Source organism: Lactuca saligna, chromosome 5 (assembly GCF_052625555.1).
Source record: "Lactuca saligna cultivar CGN05327 chromosome 5, ASM5262555v1, whole genome shotgun sequence".
NCBI classification, from domain to species: domain Eukaryota; kingdom Viridiplantae; phylum Streptophyta; class Magnoliopsida; order Asterales; family Asteraceae; genus Lactuca; species Lactuca saligna.
Window position 1 is genome coordinate 230692226 of NC_136421.1, and position 18402 is coordinate 230710627.

An 18402-nucleotide genomic window follows, 5' to 3' on the forward strand; every position below is an offset into this window, starting at 1 on the left:
GGCCCAGGACGAACAAGAAAAAAAGGGCCCTTATCTTTATTATAATTTTGTATTTTTAAATAAAAATATATAATCAAAAAAATTAAGCCCTGTGCAGCTGCCCACTTTGCCCTCCCTCTAAGCCCCTTATATTGAGAAACCTGAAGAGATGCATAAGGTTTTTAAGCACATAATATTTTAATAGTTATAAATCATAATAACATTCATACAAACAAACATTATAGGTGTATATAATTTGATGTAAAACCACCTATCATGCCCAATCAATTATCACAAATCCTAACTCAATGATCATCAGGAAGAATCACCTTACCCGATGAATCGTCTGAGCAACTATTTGACTACACAACTAGGGGAGTCCTTGGCTCGTGTAAGTCATATTAAGGCAACCAATGTACAAAGTATTTGATAAATTTGGTATCCCATTGTATCTGTGTTTGTAGGTTATAAATCCACACTAGCAACGTAATTTACTGGCCCGCCTATAATAGTTAAGTATTGTCATCTACTCTGGTCGATAACCTAAACATACTTGCTAGTTAGATGATTTAGACCCACCATTTATGTTCATCCAAAAAGAGGAGGACTACTACACTCCGTTCTAATCTCACACTCTACCACAAAATGAGATTTATCCGATATTCGGCTTATGTGGGAGTTGGGACTAAGGGCATCTCAAATGGGGGCTTTTTTTATGACTTATTAGTATTCATTTATTTTAAATAATTACTCAATGTAACATCTTGATATTGAGGTATTTTCATTTTAAACCCTAAGTATGAGAATTTATTTCATTTTAGACTATGGATGTGAATTATTTGCAAAATTATACCAAAATGGCATTTTCGTAATTTTGGGAGTTGGGTACGTACGATGGGCGTTCCTGTAGGTGTTAGTAGTGAGTCCCAGAGCGCCAGAAGGCCTTGAAGAGAAGAGCTTTCAGCTCAAAAGTTCTGCGCGCGTAGAGCTCGATTCCTCGCTAATCCTCTTGTAAGTGAGTTATGTTTACCATACTTTAAGTATAACTTATGTTTAAGTTCATTATCGTTATTATGAACTTATAAACAACATTTATCAGTGATTCAAAGTCGTTTTATTGATTGATCTACTTACAGGAGATGTGTCTAGAACGGTCACGTTGACTTGGTTGTTGGATTTCATAAATGCTATATGCCGAAATGGTCCTGCCTCCCAAATGTTCTATCTAGCTGATCCTTACTTGATAGATCATGAAGTAGACTTTGAGTTAATGATTAATTTAGAATTTGAGTTAGTGATTCAAAGTCATTATATTAATTGATCCTTACTTTTGGGATGTTACAAGAAACATAGATTTTATGAGTACTGTTAATGTGGGAGAGGACCGGTGGTGGTCGAAGGAAAAGATGCATGGATCAATTGAAGGAGATGGAGAGCATGCGTCAAGGGAAAAGCGTGTCCATTTTTCCAGTCAGTCTCTTTTTTTAGCGGATCGAATTAGAGCACCATTGACTGACTATGGACTAAGTAAGATACAAAATAGATGGTATCAAACACACTGACCGGACCCGGTCATCAAGAAATCAGGCAACCCCTAAATATTATATGCACATGTAACATACATGTTATACATATATGATTGGACTGAGGTATAACACCTAGTTCCATGTAAGCATCGCTTCTAATTATCAATTAAATATTAATGGATAAATACTTGGATAAGACATGACCATGTGTGTGTCACGACACGGTAGTGGCTAGGGAAGAATGCATATTCTGTTGGGTGTCACGACATGTCACTAAGTTGGTCATGACATGATAACCCTTGTGAGCAAGACCCCAATTTCATGGATTATGCTCCTATTTAAGGGATGTGTGGGTTAGGGTTTGCACACCTTTATCCTCCATCACATCCCTTCACCCTCAAGAAAACCCTAATCATCCATTATTGATATTTGAGCTCCTTTTTGGTGATCTTAAGCCTTGAAGAAAAAGAAAAGACATTTGGTGCATCATCCCAACTAGCAAGCTACCCCCTTATCATCTTGAGCTGCATTAGGACTCTTGTAAGTCCTTAAGTTCCTTCCTTTTTAGCTGAAGAACATTATATTTAGAGTTTGGTCCACTTTTCTCATCATTTTTGGAAGTTTGGGTGTTGGAATATCATAAAATTCGCAACTTTATGAGTTCTTGAGATTCCTTTATACTCCTATGTCCCAGATATGTATTATTAGTGAGATTTGGGTTCCATGCATGGGATTTGATCTCATTTTCCCTTCATTTTGACCTACTTAGTGTTTAAGACATGATTTCGACATGAATGTCTAAAAAGTAATGATTTTTATGGTATTTTGATATGGGGAAGGTCTTCTAGAAAATTTGGTTGCTTGGCTGGAAAGATTAAGAGCTTAAAGAATTAAGCTATATAGAGCGAATCCTATTACATAAAAGGTTGGTTTCCAAATCATGATGATGGTCTGATTTGCGATTATTTTTTCCTCTCTCTGCCATGATGTGACTAAAGGATGGTCACGACGTAGCGAGCGACTATAGAGACCTTTGAATGTTGACCTTGACCTTGATCGTTGACTGGTTAACCTAGTTTGAATTTAGGTCAAATTAAGGGCTTTGGGTTGTAGTTGAGTTTTGGTCTCTATTTGTCGTATACGTGACCTGTAGGACTGATTATTGGATCCGTGATCAGTGTTGTTTTCTTCTAGGCTGCAAGGTAAGTTTTCTGACTCTACTTTGTACTGTAGTGAAGTATGCGTTCTTGTGTGTAGGATGTTAGTATACTGTAGTGATTCGTAGATTGGTAAATCTGTATCATTACATATGTCTGTTGGATTAGTGTCTAAGTCCATAACTATTTTGGTATGTACTTGACCCGATGGTACATGGTCCTTTTGGGTTGCCTTCACCAAAGCAACTTGATAGGATGAATTATGGAGAGAAAGGATTAAATATGATTTATTAATATATTATGAGAATAATATAATAAAGGAGAAATCATATTGTTTAATTAATATTAGTCAAGAATTAATTAGTAATTAGTTTTGTGACTAAAAGAGATTAATTAAACTTAAGGGACTGGAATTGTAATTATAAGATAATTGCAATTTGGGCCATGGATTGCCTTATATTAAGGGGTGGACAAATTCTATGGGGAAACCCATGAGAAATCGTCCAAGGCCTTAAGGAAAGGGGTCCATGGGTTGCTTAGGGCTTAAGCATCCAAATTAGGGTTTCCTTGTTAGATAACCCTAATAGCCTCATTATATATAGAACCCTTAAGGATCAAAAACGTAGGAAAAAGCATCCTTCTAGGGTTTCACACATTTTAGGGCAGCCGCCATCCTCTCTCCTCTTCACCCTCTTGCTCTTGGTGTTTGTGAACCATTAGAGGAGTGACATTTGTGACTCTAAGCTTTCTAAAGTCAATACAAGGAAGAATTGGATTGTTATTGCTACATAACAATCAAGGTAATGTCTTAAACCCATTCTTATGTTAATATGATTACTTGTATGCTAGAATTAGGGTTTATAGTCTTGGATAACTTGCATGTACAATAGAGAAACCTAGATCCAAGCATTAGGGTTTGTATGAGCACATAGGATGTTCTTATGACCAAAACGCATTAGTGGTATCAGAGCCTAGATTGGTTTCTATTGTATTGATGCCTTGTATGTTTGAAAAATTCGTTTTTTGTGTTTCTGGGGGCTGGACTCGCCGAGTCCATAGCTGAACTCGCCGAGTCCATGCTGACTCGACGAGTCAACTCGTCAGATGGAGCAAACTTCGGGATTTCTTGCTGTTTTTGCTTAAGGATAGTTGCCTTATCATATTAGATCAATATAAATCCGATTTTATGATATATTTTAGCCCTGTCGAAAATACCCGTTACCCGAATTACCCGCCCGATTTTTTCGGGTATAGGGTAACGGGTAAATTTTTCCGGGTAATCGGGTTACCCGATTTTTTTTCGGGTAGGGTAAAGGGTACATTTTTTGGGTTTCGGGTATACCCGAATTACCCGAATTATTTTAAAAATTCCTTTTTTTTTTGTAGAGCTTGTACGATATAACAGATATTTGTTCACGCTTAAACTATATCATGATTGTAAAACATAAATATATTTATTATGACAATACGACACTAACAATATTAAAAGTAATTTTTAAATATCATCACGTTCTTTAAAACTTAACTGTTTTCTTGATTATAGTTTTTATTGCAACTAACAAACTCATTATCTTGACGAAACTTCAGAACATGGCAAAACTTATGGCTACATTTATCTTAAACATTTTAAACTTTTAAATTAAGATCTTTAGGTATTTGTTTTTTTAACATCTTATTAGATTAGATTAAGTTGTTAAAAAATTATTTGATATCTCATGATTTATTGACTAAAAAATCTCAATGTTCAAAGCTTGAGTAACTTCGTTTATGTCTCGTTTGTTTATATAAACAAGACTAATAAAGCACGGTATATTTATTTTATTAAATTTATTTTCAGGTGAAATTCAAAAAAAAATTATATATTTCGGGTAATACCCGAATTACCCAAACCCGACCCGATACCCGAATTACCCAAACCCGAATTACCCGAATTTAGTTTGGGTAGGGTAACGGGTAATTTTTCTAACATGAAAAACCCGAATTACCCGAAACCCGAAAAAATGACCCGTTCAACACCCCTAATATATTTGACTATATTCTTGATCTAATTGAAGATATTTATCAATTAATAAAATATTTGTTTCATTATGTGATAATCGATTAATTATTTTAATTAAATTGGTAAATTGTTTTACAAGAAATCGTTAAATAAATCAAATATGGATAATTATCTGATTAGATGTTAATTTAGATTATTTGTTATTTGACCTTGTTGTTATGAAAAGTTTCATATTTTCCCCTTTAGGTTTTATAGTTTAAATTTGAACCCAAAAGTTTTGTTGTTTTGAAATTTAAATGGTTGAAACCCTAATGTTTTGAAAAAGGTTTCAAAACTTGCCCTTAAGTTTTAGAATTTAAATTTTCATAAAAAAAATTTAATTTGATGTATATTTAAATTCTAAACCCTAATGTTTTGAAATGTTTCAAAACTTGCCCTCAAGTTTTGGAATTTAAAAGTTGATTAAAAGTTTAATTAGGAATGTTAAATTCTAAAACCCTAGTAATGTTTTGAAAAGTTTAATTCACACCCTTATGGTTTTATTAATTAATTAAGGTGTATAATTAAAAGAGGTTTAATAAATCCATAAAAGTTTTGGTTTGCAATTTAATTGAACTAAAAGTATAATTATTAAATTTGACCACCTAGTATTTTAAAAGTGTAAAATACACCCTATACTATATATATAACATTAAAAGTCTAACATTATATATATATATGTATGAGTAAAAGTCAGTCTTACCGTTAGTAGGCCTCATTCACGAAGCTGTTCTATAAGGGGTGTTTAAGGAAATTGCGTATAAAATGACGATTGAATGGGTATCCACTCTTACTCATCGCACTCTTGACTAGTGCAGGGTCGTTAGCCGAACGGGTAGGATAGGACGAAACCTTCCATTATAAGTATAATGAAATACAAAGTAACTAAATGTTTTTCAAATTCCCAATCTTAGTTACTTAGGCAAAAGTGAATTGATGCAATTCCATAAAATTACACTTTGTGCCCTTGCGAAGACGTTAGTGGAGCGTGTGTGGTTTACCGGCACACTAAATGGTTCTAAGCAAAGGTAGCAAAGGGTGACTCAATGTTTGTCATAGTTCGGTGGAGCGTGTGTGGTTTACCGGCACATCGAATAGGTGACTGTAACATGTGAGGGCACCATGTAAGTTTGCATGGTTATTCACACCCGCTTTGTGATCCTCGGCATCCCAATCACAAACAAGAGGGGCATATCGAGATTTAAACATGCCATTGAAATGTTCAATGAATCTCAAAGGATCTAGGAGTTTTCATAGATTTAAAAATTAGATTTCTTTTTGTTTTTCATGGTGGAAATTAGTGAATCGTCATTCACTTACCTTCAAATATTCTGCAACTAGATTATGACATTCCTTTTCTAGGTTGTAGCGTATTGTGTTGGGTCCTAGACTTAGTATCTCATTTGGGTGATTTACTAAGGACTCAATCAATCAACTAACATGAATTTGTTTCTCCCGTTTTGTAGATGTCAAACTTCGACAACTATGGTCTTCCCAAATCCCGTGGAACAAGCATTCCACATGAAGATGATATTCCACGATTCGATCAAGGAACAAGAAATCATGCTTCACTTCCTCCTCCTCCTCCAATTGTTCTCCCTAACCCACAAGATCGAAGAATTGAAAGGTTCAATATCACTAAAGCCCTATTGGAAATGAAACATGAAGATGGTAAACCCGTGTGTGCCCACGTTCTAGGAATGAAATCACACATTGATAGGTTGATAATGTTGGGTATGTCATTCGCGGATGAGTTAGCTGTGAATTGGGTTTTGCAGTCACTTCCTGAATCATATAATGAGTTCAAAAGAAAGTATTATATGATGGATCATGACGACAACCTCATTGACCTAACTTACATGCTCATTGCTGCTGAATTAGAAATGATTTGGTGAAGCAATGGAGCGTATTTGTTGGGAAAGTCAACCGACCATGCTTCCAAGGACGTTCTAAGAGAACCAACCTGCGTTTGCTGCCAAAAGAAAGGGCGTTGGATAGAAATCTGCCCCAAGAGCCTGAAGATTTCAAAGATAGGAGAGTCAAAGAGTATGTCTGTGCTTCAGGTAAAATCCATTATCTAAATTAAGTTCCTATTCGTTGATTCTTAATACATGATGTGATAAGATTGCATTTGAATGTTTTGTAGGATCGGTGAAAAGAAAGGAAGCTTGATGAAAGAGCAAGATGAGTCTAATCACAAAGAAATGGATCTCGATCGCATGAACTTGAAGATTAGATTTTGAGCTTAGATAGTTATAATAGAGTTGTTAGAAATTATCTTTTTGAAATACATAGTTTTCAATGGATTTTGCATTGTAAGGACAAATGTTTTCCGCTGCTTTTATAAATAAAATAAATTTTGGTTTGACTTATTTATTTATTTGTTTACTTCCTTGCAATGAAATCGTTATGAAAATTGATGTTTGAATATTTCTACAACAAATGGATATGATTCTTATTTATGGTGTTTATGGAAAAAGTTGAGAATTTACCAAATAGGGAGAGTTTCTCATTGCCCATGTTTCAATTGGACAGAAATTTGGAATCACGCAACTTGGTTGCATGATGAATGAGAAATTTCATATTTGGAAATTAGACTAATTCGTTGACAAAGTGTCAAGTGAAGGACTAGGAGATCGAGTACACAAAGTTGTGTGATGGTCAAAGTCCACCATAATAGTAACAAGACATTCATCATGATTTACTAAAAGTTTAGTAAATATGATTATACTTATAAGATTAAGTGTAATTCGGAATTGATTAAAAAGGTTTAAATCAATAGCAAAACGAATAAGAAGAATCAAGTAGGCAGAAAGATAAAAGTTTCTCTATTCTAAGAAGAAGGGAGAGTAGCTTTTATGCTTTATGATAGGTCTTAATGATTAAGAACCATATCTTAATTGATCCTCTAAGTGAGTCTTAGCACAATTGTATGTCTAAGAAGAGGAATCAAGAATTGAAGAAATGGTTAAATCAAAAGGTCAATCGTACTTCGTTCCAATAACAAGTCTTAAAGTTAAGATTGTGACGCCGAGTGAAAAAAATATTAATAAGGTTTATAACATTCATCAAATGTGGAAAGTTGTGATGTCTTGGATAAGATAAAGACCAACTAGGACCTATTTATGAAGTGTTTTGATATAAGCTACACTAACTCTTGAATAGTTGTTTGTCAAGAAATGGTTATTGACAAGAGAATCTTATATGTCAAGGAGTCAGTGGGAGTCTTAATGTTCTTGAAAGGTTTCAAGAACAAATCAAATAAACCTTATCATTCATCACTAGCACACGAGTTAAGGTTTACAACCTATCGTGTTGACGTTATTTTGTTTCTGTGCTATTCCAATTGAGTTAATTATGCATGAGAGTTCTTTGAGTTCTCATTTTGAACGCATAAAAGGCAAGGCACCTTAATCAATGAAAGGTACATTGATAGGAAAGGGTGAGCTGCTTAACTACTTGGAAGACATGGTGGGCAGCTGTGCCACCATAAGGCAAGAAATCAAGATTAAGAAAGTTCGATCCATATGAGTTTGAATTTGTCGTAAACTTTGGTTTTGACAAATTCACATGGATAGGAACAAATACTTCGTTTAAATCTAAGTGTCATAAGATTTCCACCTTCATGAAAATGATTGTGAGGAAATGCTTTCACTAAGAAAGATTTTAAGAAGATAGTGATTGTAAATTGCATTCTCGAATTCGATTATGGTTACGGTATCCCTTTCCATAATTTGAATTGTGAGGTTTGACAATTAGTCTTAAGTGTTTAGACACACATATGAACTATCTAAGGCAAAGGTGTATAAGTTCGAGAAGCCTTGATAAAAGATTATCAAAGCATTAAGTATTAGAAACATGGACTTAAGAAATTCAATAGGTATTGTTAACCTGAAAGTTAAGATGTTTATGAATACATGTCAAAGCTAGTGGGAGCATAAGTGTTATGTTTATAATAATGATCATGATAGTGGGAGCATAAATGTTATGATTGTATGATTATTAAGGCAAGTATTGCAAGTTGGCAATATTAATTATAGAAAACGAGAGTCATTCTTTGCAAAAGTCGTAAGGATGGAATAGTTGTTTTGCTATAATTAAGGGAGAGAATATTATGCTTCATTTCAAATCTAAAGGCTTAGGTTGAGAAATGTTAATAAATTTAGTCAAAGGTACATAGTGTCTTCTTAAAATTTCGATTATGATTACGGCATTCCTCTTCACAACTTGAATTTTGAGAACATAGCAAATAAAACATTATGCATCGTATCCCATACGCTTCGGGTATAGAATCGATTGCAAATGCTTTAATATTTGACCATTCTAAAATTTTCAAAATGTCTAGCGCATTTAGAGGGAAAAGGGACTAGAATCGGTTTTGACTAAAATAATTAAACAACTATCAAAGGACAAACCCAAGTTTGACGAGGATTGGTTGCTTATGAGTAGTTAGAAGCATGGTATTGAATGGACCATATCGACATTATTATGAATAGAAAAGATTCTATTAAGAATGAGTTGTCATATGGAAATTATGGAAATGTTTCCATATTGAATGGACCATATTGACATCATTACGAATAGATAAGATTCTATTAAGAATGAGTTGTCATATGGAAAATATGGAAGCGTGTCCATATTAGGAATTGAATATTGAAAATCTATGTCTAGATTAGAAACTTTTATGCAAAAGGATGTTCAAAGGAATGTACTTTGAGTGAGAGACATCATATCTAAGGAATTGTCATGTAACAATCTCCGATAGAAGATTTTGTAATATCATTGGCAATAGTCTTTGTGACTTTGGTGCAGTGACATTACGAAAGAATCATTGCATAGAATGTTAGAATCTAGCATATTCTATAAGTAGCAAGAATTTGATATTCTTTCACTTATGAAAAAGGATTTGGAGTTGTGAAATGAGAATGATTGGAAATGTGTTCAATTTGATCTATTTCACAAAGTAAGAACCATAGGTAAACATTGTCTGCATGCTAGGAGCATGGGACAAGTGTAATAATTCAAGTAAGAAGTTGATTACCCGAAACAACAAATAATGAGTAATCGATATGGTGATAAATAAAAGGAGTTTTATTTATACTCAAAGGTTTGAGGCCATATGGTATTAGTATTATTCTTGTGTTTCACTTTGCATGTTTTGACTTCCTGAATAATTTAATTGGTTAAGAACAGTCAAATTATTCGAACGGGCCACAGTCGTTCATATGTTGGAAGTAGGTATGAATGAAGACTGTCGTGAATTGGTGTGTGGATTGTCTAAAAGAGTATTAGACATAAGCAAATGTTTGCTGCAACGTTCATGAGTGCTTATGAATATGAATTTGAGCATTGGATTAAACCCACGCTCACTTGGATCACTCTATGAATTGTATCACGAGTGATTGGTGAGATGATAACATCTTATATTCTTGAAACCGAGATGTGTGAGTTGTAACTTGATAATCGGTTGCACATTGATAATATGTAAACGTACTAGTAACTTGGTGTTATAAAACATATTGTTGTGTGTGATTCGGTGAGTAAGTGCAAGCAAGCATTGTATCAAAGTTTATCTGTTCCTTTTATCCAAAGAAGGATAAAAGCGATATCTTTGGGCCCTTCGATGATTTAGTGATGACAAACATAAATGCTCGGTCGGGCTAGGGCTAATTTGATTTGTTCAATTAGTCAGTCGTCATAAAACGGAGATCGAGAAACAGTACAAAGAGAATGATTAGAAATCATCTCATACGATATCTAGAATGGAGGAATATATGATCCCTTATCTAATGGACACGCGTATCTGATAGGATCAGAGTTGACAACGGCTTTGGAAAGCTACGATTGCGGATCAGGATCTGAAGTCATACGCATAATAGTTATTAGACTTATCCAAGTGGGAGACTGTTGGATTAATGTCTAAGTCCATAACTATTTTGGTATGTACTTGACCCGATGGTGCATGGTCCTTTTGGGTTGCCTTCACCAAAGCAACTTGATAGGATGAATTATGGAGAGAAAAGATTAAATATGATTTATTAATATATTATGAGAATAATATATTAAAGGAGAAATCATATTGTTTAATTAATATTAGTCAAGAATTAATTAGTAATTAGTTTTGTTACTAAAAGAGATTAATTAAACTTAAGGGACTGGAATTGTAATTATAAGATAATTGCAATTTGGGCCATGGATTGCCTTATATTAAGGGGTGGATGAATTCTATGGGGAAACCCATGAGAAATCGTCCAAGGCCTTATGGAAAGGGGTCCATGGGTTGCTTAGGGCTTAAGCATCCAAATTAGGGTTTCCTTGTTAGATAACCCTAATAGCCTCATTATATATAAAACCCTTAAGGCTCAAAAATGTGGGAAAAAGCATCCTTCTAGGGTTTCACACGTTTTAGGGCAGCCTCCATCCTCTCTCCTCTTCATCCTCTTGCTCTTGGTGTTTGTGAACCATTAGAGGAGTGACATTTGTGACTCTAAGCTTTCTAAAGTCAATACAAGGAGGAATTGGATTGTTATTGCTACATAACAATCAAGGTAATGTCTTAAACCCATTCTTATGTTAATATGATTACTTGTATGCTAGAATTAGGGTTTATAGTCTTGGATAACTTGCATGTACAATAGAGAAACCTAGATCCAAGCATTAGGGTTTGTATGAGAACATAGGATGTTCTTATGACCAAAACCCATCAATGTCGGCATAATACCATTGGGTTGAGGCGGTACAACTTTGTATTGTAGGCCAACAACTCGGGGCAATCCAACCATGTACTGTAGGCACCGAGACAATCTATTCTCATGATTGTGGGCGTGGGGGCAAATCCAGTTTGATAACTATGGGCACAGGGGCAATCCAGTTTTATTGTGGGTCCGATGTGCATGCATTGTATATGTATTGTTGTGTGGGATATTTTGGGGGAACTCAGTAATTTTTGTCTTAGAGTTGTTGATTTCAATGTTTTCAGGTACTTCAGATGATCGGGGCAAGGTGAAGGCGTGATTGTATACATCTTCCTGTTTTTTTTTATGTTTGATAGATTGTCTGATACTTTGATTTCTTTATGGATTTGATTTGAAACCAATATATGCTTATATGATGGCTTATGAAATATCTTTTTTTCAATTGTCATGGTTTTTGGGAAGTTACATGAGGTTTCATGTTATTACAGCCTCCTGGAATTGGATCTACAAGGTACTTGAAACTTAAATGGCTTCCTTACTCAAGTACAGTATAGAATCAAGTAGCTTAGCAGCAGTGTACGATAAGATGTCAAATGTTGGCTTTAGATTATTAAATTAACCCAACCCCCTTGATATTCGAACTATCTAGATGCAACTTGCCAACAACCAATGTACAATCGAGACATTGATAGAAAATATACCTAACCAAGTAAGTAAAAACTGAATTAGCAAACAATAAGTTTAATAATTATAAGGTTTACTAAATAAACTCATTTGATCAATGGTCTACTACCAAGCAGGCTGATGATAGCTTCGGATCATCCGACATGTTTTGTATAAATAAATATGTTGGCATGATAGTCTAATCGGTTATGCATTAATATTAATATGTTACCGTTGAAAATAATTCAAATATTTATCTTTTTTTTTTAACTGACAAATCTAATATAATCTTAAACTAACACCTAATTTCATATATATCCACAACGGGACTTGAACCTTCGACCTCAAAGAGGAATGACAACACCTGATACCGCTGAACTAGAAACCTTTTGGTTTAAATATTTATCTAGGTCCGGAAAAATCTTAATATCCAAATATTTTATTATGTTTATTTTTTAAACATTCTAATTGGTTAGTATTAAGAATTAAGACTTCAATTTATAATTGGCTATAAGAGCGTGTGTGACACATAGCTTCTAGGAGCTTTTAGCTTCTAACCTTAAAAAAAAAAACATGAAAAAAGGTTTTGTACGACAGCATGAACTTTTAACTTTTGGGTTAAACAAAAAAATTTAAATCCAAAAGTTACTTCAATTAGCATTTAACAAAAAAGTCTTTTATATTTTAACAAATTGTCCTAAACACCATTTAAAATAAATAAATCATATCCCTACATTTGATAATTATCTTATAACTAAATATAAATATATTTTAGCAAGTATGATGTCTTTTTCTAAACAATCATATCAACGGATTTTATAATTATTTAATCTTCATCTAACAAAATAATAAATATTTATTATATGAATTTATAAACCAAAAATTAATATCATACAATAATATTGTTTTTATAGAGCGCCAAAACACTTGTAATATGTAAAAAAAATGTTTGGTCTGAATTCGTATAAAATTGAAAATTCCTGTTTATTTTATTTGTAAAACAATCATCATTTTTGTTATATTTGACGTACTAGCTGAAAAATTAATTGTTAGCTGACAGACTAGTTGATAGCAGAAAACTAGTTGCTATATGAAAAATTAGGCGATAACTGATAAAAAAATAACTTTTGATAAAAGTAGTTGATAAGCTAGCTGAAAGATATAAAATAATATAAAAATGCATTTAAAGGAATATGATTTTTATAACTAATTAAAGTTATATTTGGAAAAATATTTTTAAAAAAAAAACTCTGAAATTTTGTCTAAGTAACTTATTATAAAGGTAGCTTATAAACTAAAACTACTTTTGGCCTGCCAAAATAACAACTTAAAAAAACTCGAAAAATAAGTTAGTTTGCTTGCGAAACACAACCTTACTAATGTGGATAATTTTTTTTTACTTATCGAGAATCTTAATCGACGCACTTCGTACTAAATTTTGGATGGTTCTTTTTTACTTTTGATAAGTATAGTTTAGAAAAATTATTTTATCATCATTATATTTCAATTTTAGTGTATATCCATACATCATTTAATGTAATTTTATATATTTTAAAAGCTTTCAGTTAATTGTGTCGAATACTTTTGTACAAATAAAAGCTACAACTTTTAGCTACCAACTATCAGTTTTCAGTTTACAGCTACTGGCTTCTAGTTATTTTTAGCGAACACACCTCAAGTCTATGATAATTAACAAGTCGAAATTAGTTAACTAATATTCAATGTTTGGATTTAAAACTTGAACAAAAAAATAAAAACCTATAAATAATTTAAATGAAAATTTTATATATCGTAGAGAATAAATTATTTTAAACAATGTCAATATTTTAAAGGACAAACTGCAAGTAAGTCACTATATTGCCATAAAATTTTGATTTTGACATTAAGCTATTTTTTTCTTAATTATGTCACTATATTTATAATTTTGTTGCAATATCAACAAAATGATCGGTTCTCTTTGTTTTCTCGGTAACCACTTTTCCCAAATTGCAATACAACTACTAAGTTTACCAAAATTTCGATATTGACACCCAGTTTCAAAATTCAAGAAAGTCACTATATTACCACAAAATTTCGATTTTGACATCGAATTTTTCTTTTCTCAATTATGTCATTACATTTACAATTTTGTTGCAATGTTAACCAACTGACCGATTTAGGAGATATTATTATGGTTTAGAAGCTCGAGTTAGAAGCTTGAATTGCACAACAAATAAATGAAGATCGGTCAAATGGTTCAAACTCACTTACAAGTCAGCAAAAGAGCACAGTCACCATTTCAAGAGATGTTATTGTGGATTAGAAGCTTGATTTGTACAACAAATAAATGAAGACCATATAAGGTTGATTTAGTGGTTCAAACTCACTAAGCATCTCCTGGTACGACCTTGTAGGGGTAATATAATGACATTCTTGCAATTTAAAATTTGGTGTCAAAATTGAAATTTTGATAAACTTAATGACGTTATTGCAATTCGGGAAAGTGATTCTCTGGAGAATACAGAGAACCAGTCATTTGGTTGATATTATAGCAAAATAGTAAATATAGTGATATAATTTTAAAAAAATCAACCTTAAAATCAAAATTTTGTGGTAATATAATGACTTTATTACAATTTGGTCTATTTTAAATAACAAACATTGATGTTTAATGAAATATATGTATTTTTTTCTAAATTTATAATTTATTATTGTTATTATTATTATTATTATTATTATTATTATTATTATATAATGCAAGTTAAATAAAAAAATATGAGATTTTTTAAATTAATATGTGCGAGTTAATAAATAAAAAAATTAAAATTAATACGGTAAAAGATCAGATAGACATGATATTTTATATTCTCACATGTCCCTAAATGTTAGTGTGACGGAAATAGAGGCGAAGGGTTCATCAACGATGTTTGGAGGGGATTAGGGGCAGAACTTTCATCACCTCTATGTATAGAAGAATGGGGGCTCATTGGTGGTGCAAATGGTTCTCATCGATAACAGTTCAATGAATTGAACTGAAAACACATATCTTATGAGACTAGACTTGAATCAACATTGGTTGACATGAAGTCGGTGTCTTAACCTCTCAAAGATAGTTGCGATGGTAGGTTTCGTTTCTTTACTTGAATTTTTATTGTTATTATAGTTTCAATTATCTGATTTAGTATTTACTAATTTGATCTAATGTAAGCATTAATTTTACATTTATGACTTGTTATAACATTATAATTACATATTTTACTTGTAGTTATATTGTTAGCATCATAGTTTTTTTAATCCTCCTCTTTTTATTCACTTTTGTTTTTTCTATTTGCTGAAAGTCTCCTATGGAAACTTATCTACCCTTCCAAGGGAGGTAAGACTATTTACATCTAATCTCTCCATTACCGCATATTGGTTTATACCTTATGTGATTTGGGGATTGTTGTTATACCAAAAAAAACAAAATTGATCTAAATCAATCTTATTTCGATTCAAATTGGTTCGTGATTTGGTCCAATTTTGTTCAAATCCAACAAACTTGTCATTTTTTCCAATTTTCAAACTAGAAATGATGATATTTAGATTTATATTTTTCAGATAAAAACAAAACAAAGAAGGTATTCGGTCTATAATCCAACTCATTAGTTTTGTTGGGCGGAAGAAAGTTTCATTTGTCCGTAATTACATTTATCCCCCTTTTCGGAATTGTTAGATGCATATTCATACATCCTTTAGCATGTTTTTATTCGTTTTAGATTTTCCATTTTACATAAAGACATCATGAACTTTATACTTTTCATCATAAAGACATTATGTTTTTATTCATAGAGCTTGGAGGTCATGGAAGAAAGTCAAGAAACCAAGATCAATTCCCGGGCCTTACGCATTTGTATTTCTAAAGATCAATGACTACACAAAAGATTACACAACCCAAGTAAATTTACTCATGAAAGTTTACACGACCATGTAAAAATTGGAGTAGAAATAGCATATAAAGTGACATGAATGAATAAATTTTCTAAAACTATTTTTCATGACGAGATTCACATCTTTTGCATTGTTAGATGCATATTAATAGTCAGTATAATTCACCAACAAGAAGAAGGAAGAAAGAAAACAAAAGGACAAAGTTTCAACACTTTCCATAAAGCAAAAGAAAAATCAATCCATAAACTACTACCACTTCTACAGATCATAACGTAAATCAGAAATACAAATATAATAGACACCAAAAGTAATAAATAAAAAACAGATAATCCAAATACCATTTTTTTTTTTTAATCTTTTTTTGAAATTGAACCTGATATCCCAAAGAAGTACTATGAGAAACTAATAGCAAGCATTTTAAGGAAGATTGGAGTCGATGTCAAGAAAATCAACCCAAGGAGTCATCATCTGTGCCTGTTGAGTATCCGAACGTTGATTTGACCGATTTGCCCTTTGTCTTCCATTTCTACTGCTTCTTCTTCTAGTAGTCAAACCAATCTCCCTTGACCTGTTTTGACCTCCTCCTCTTGACCTAATCTCTGGCTCATGTGAAGAAGCTAAAAACCCAAACATATTCTCCCAATCATCCATCACCAAATTCCCATCAATTTCAGGAAAAATATTATCAAATTCGGTTTCAAAATTAGTCAAGAAGCTCATAAAATCCAAATCAATATCCCACATTGGACTCGCGAGTTCACTCAAACCTTCCAAAACTTGATCAATTGGCTCTTCATTATCATCAAACTCAAATTGCATATTGAAAATGTCACGATGTTCCATATCTTCCCTTAAAATCCTCCACTCAAGTTCCTTATCAGGGTCCACTTCTGTGGGTCGCACACACGGGTGATCACGCCTCGCGTGTTTCCTCAATTCTGAATAGTTTCCAGTGAAATCACAAGTTCCTGATGAACAAGTTCTTGTTTTCTTGTTCATGAAATGGCGTGCAGGGTCAACTACAATCCAGCCATTGATCTGACCTCTGCATAGAGGGCAAACAAGCTTTGATTGTTGTTGTTGTTGTAAGGAATTAGGGTTCATGTTCATGGTTGACTTTCGAAACTGGTCAAAGCAGTTTGAGTGGCGTGAGCTTGTGTCACACATGTATGGGCGACATCCTTTTTCACGAGAAGAACAAAGAAGAAGGACTGCATTGTGAGGGTGATCTATGCAAATAGGGCATCTAGCTTCTTCCCATTCTTTCTCGTTTCCAATTGGTGGAGAAGGGGATTTGGGTTTTGTTTTATCAGCTTTCTTGTAGCAAGGTGGATATGGTGATGCTCTAAACCTATCAAGAGATGAAGATCTTCGATCCTTGGGCATCTTGAAGCTTCTAGGAGTTTCTGGTTATGAAGAATGGAGAGAGAGAAAAAATGTAAGTAATTGATCTGATCAGTAACTGATTATATGAATTTGGTTATACAAAAATATCATAAACTCATTGGGAATGGTATCGGATTCCAATTCTTTTCTTTTATGAAAAAAGTAATGATTGCAAAACAAATCCATGCGCACAAATTAGACGGCGATAACTGCACATCAGAATCAGTCGTACAATAAGGTAACTTATGTGATTCCAACTGTACGTATTTGAAGCATGGAATTTAAGGTTCGAATTTGGGATTTTTGAGCTTAACAAGTTGAAATTTTGAGCCGATTTCGCTTAAATTCCAACTCAACGCCGTGGAAACAGAGTCGCAAAACAGAAGATTAGGGTTTCATGAACCAAAAACCTAGTTAAACGATTGTTCAAGCAATATCAGAAAAACACCTTTTCATAATCATATTTAAATTTTTTGAATTTTGAACTTTTAGCACGCCAAGAGAAAACTTAATCATAGATCAACGGATCATGTCAAAGAGAATCTAAACATCACCAAACAAAACCTAATTAAGACGAATGCTATGTATTTGAGTAATTAAAATATTTGAAACATTGATCGGCGTTTAATTGATGAAGGTAGGCAGTAGAAATCAAACCTGGCTGCTAATCGAGGAACCGAATTTGGAGATTTGGTGAAGAAGTTTCTAGTTTTTGCAGCCTCGTGGACTCCTTACAGTGCCTATGCGACATGAATGAACTGTATTTGTTTGGGAAGAGAAGGGTGTTCGGTGTGAATTTACTATAATAACCGTATAGAAAAGTATGCCGCCCCGTCAGCCACGCCTTTTTGGGGCGGTCAATATCGTCAATCGTCATCATCACTCATCCATTCGCATTTTGGTTTTGGGCTGTTGGTGTCCTAAAGGCTAACCCTACTGGCCCAAACCCTAATGTATATTAACCTTATTACTAGGGTATATGTTTGCCGTGAGATTGTGATATTGTTGTTGCCTATATGGTATATCTGCTAATAGAAAACATACAAAGGTTG

General features: G+C 33.2%; 1 protein-coding gene across 1 annotated transcript; it reads right to left on the minus strand.

Moving 5' to 3' along the window:
- Positions 1 to 16149: 16149 nt before the first annotated feature.
- LOC145045957 (uncharacterized) lies at positions 16150 to 18152 on the minus strand. The gene is made up of 2 exons (XM_078994247.1): positions 18008 to 18152; positions 16150 to 17370 (listed from the first exon to the last, which is right to left on the minus strand). Exon 2 carries the CDS (start codon positions 17348 to 17350, stop codon positions 16382 to 16384), a length of 969 nt encoding a protein of 322 aa, XP_078850373.1. The 5' UTR covers positions 17351 to 17370; positions 18008 to 18152; the 3' UTR covers positions 16150 to 16381.
- Between the last annotated feature and the right edge of the window lie 250 nt (positions 18153 to 18402).

Bases quoted from the DNA above. Each gene is read 5' to 3' on its own strand.
- LOC145045957 (XM_078994247.1), bottom strand. From the start codon at position 17,350: ATGCCCAAGGATCGAAGATCTTCATCTCTTGATAGGTTTAGAGCATCA.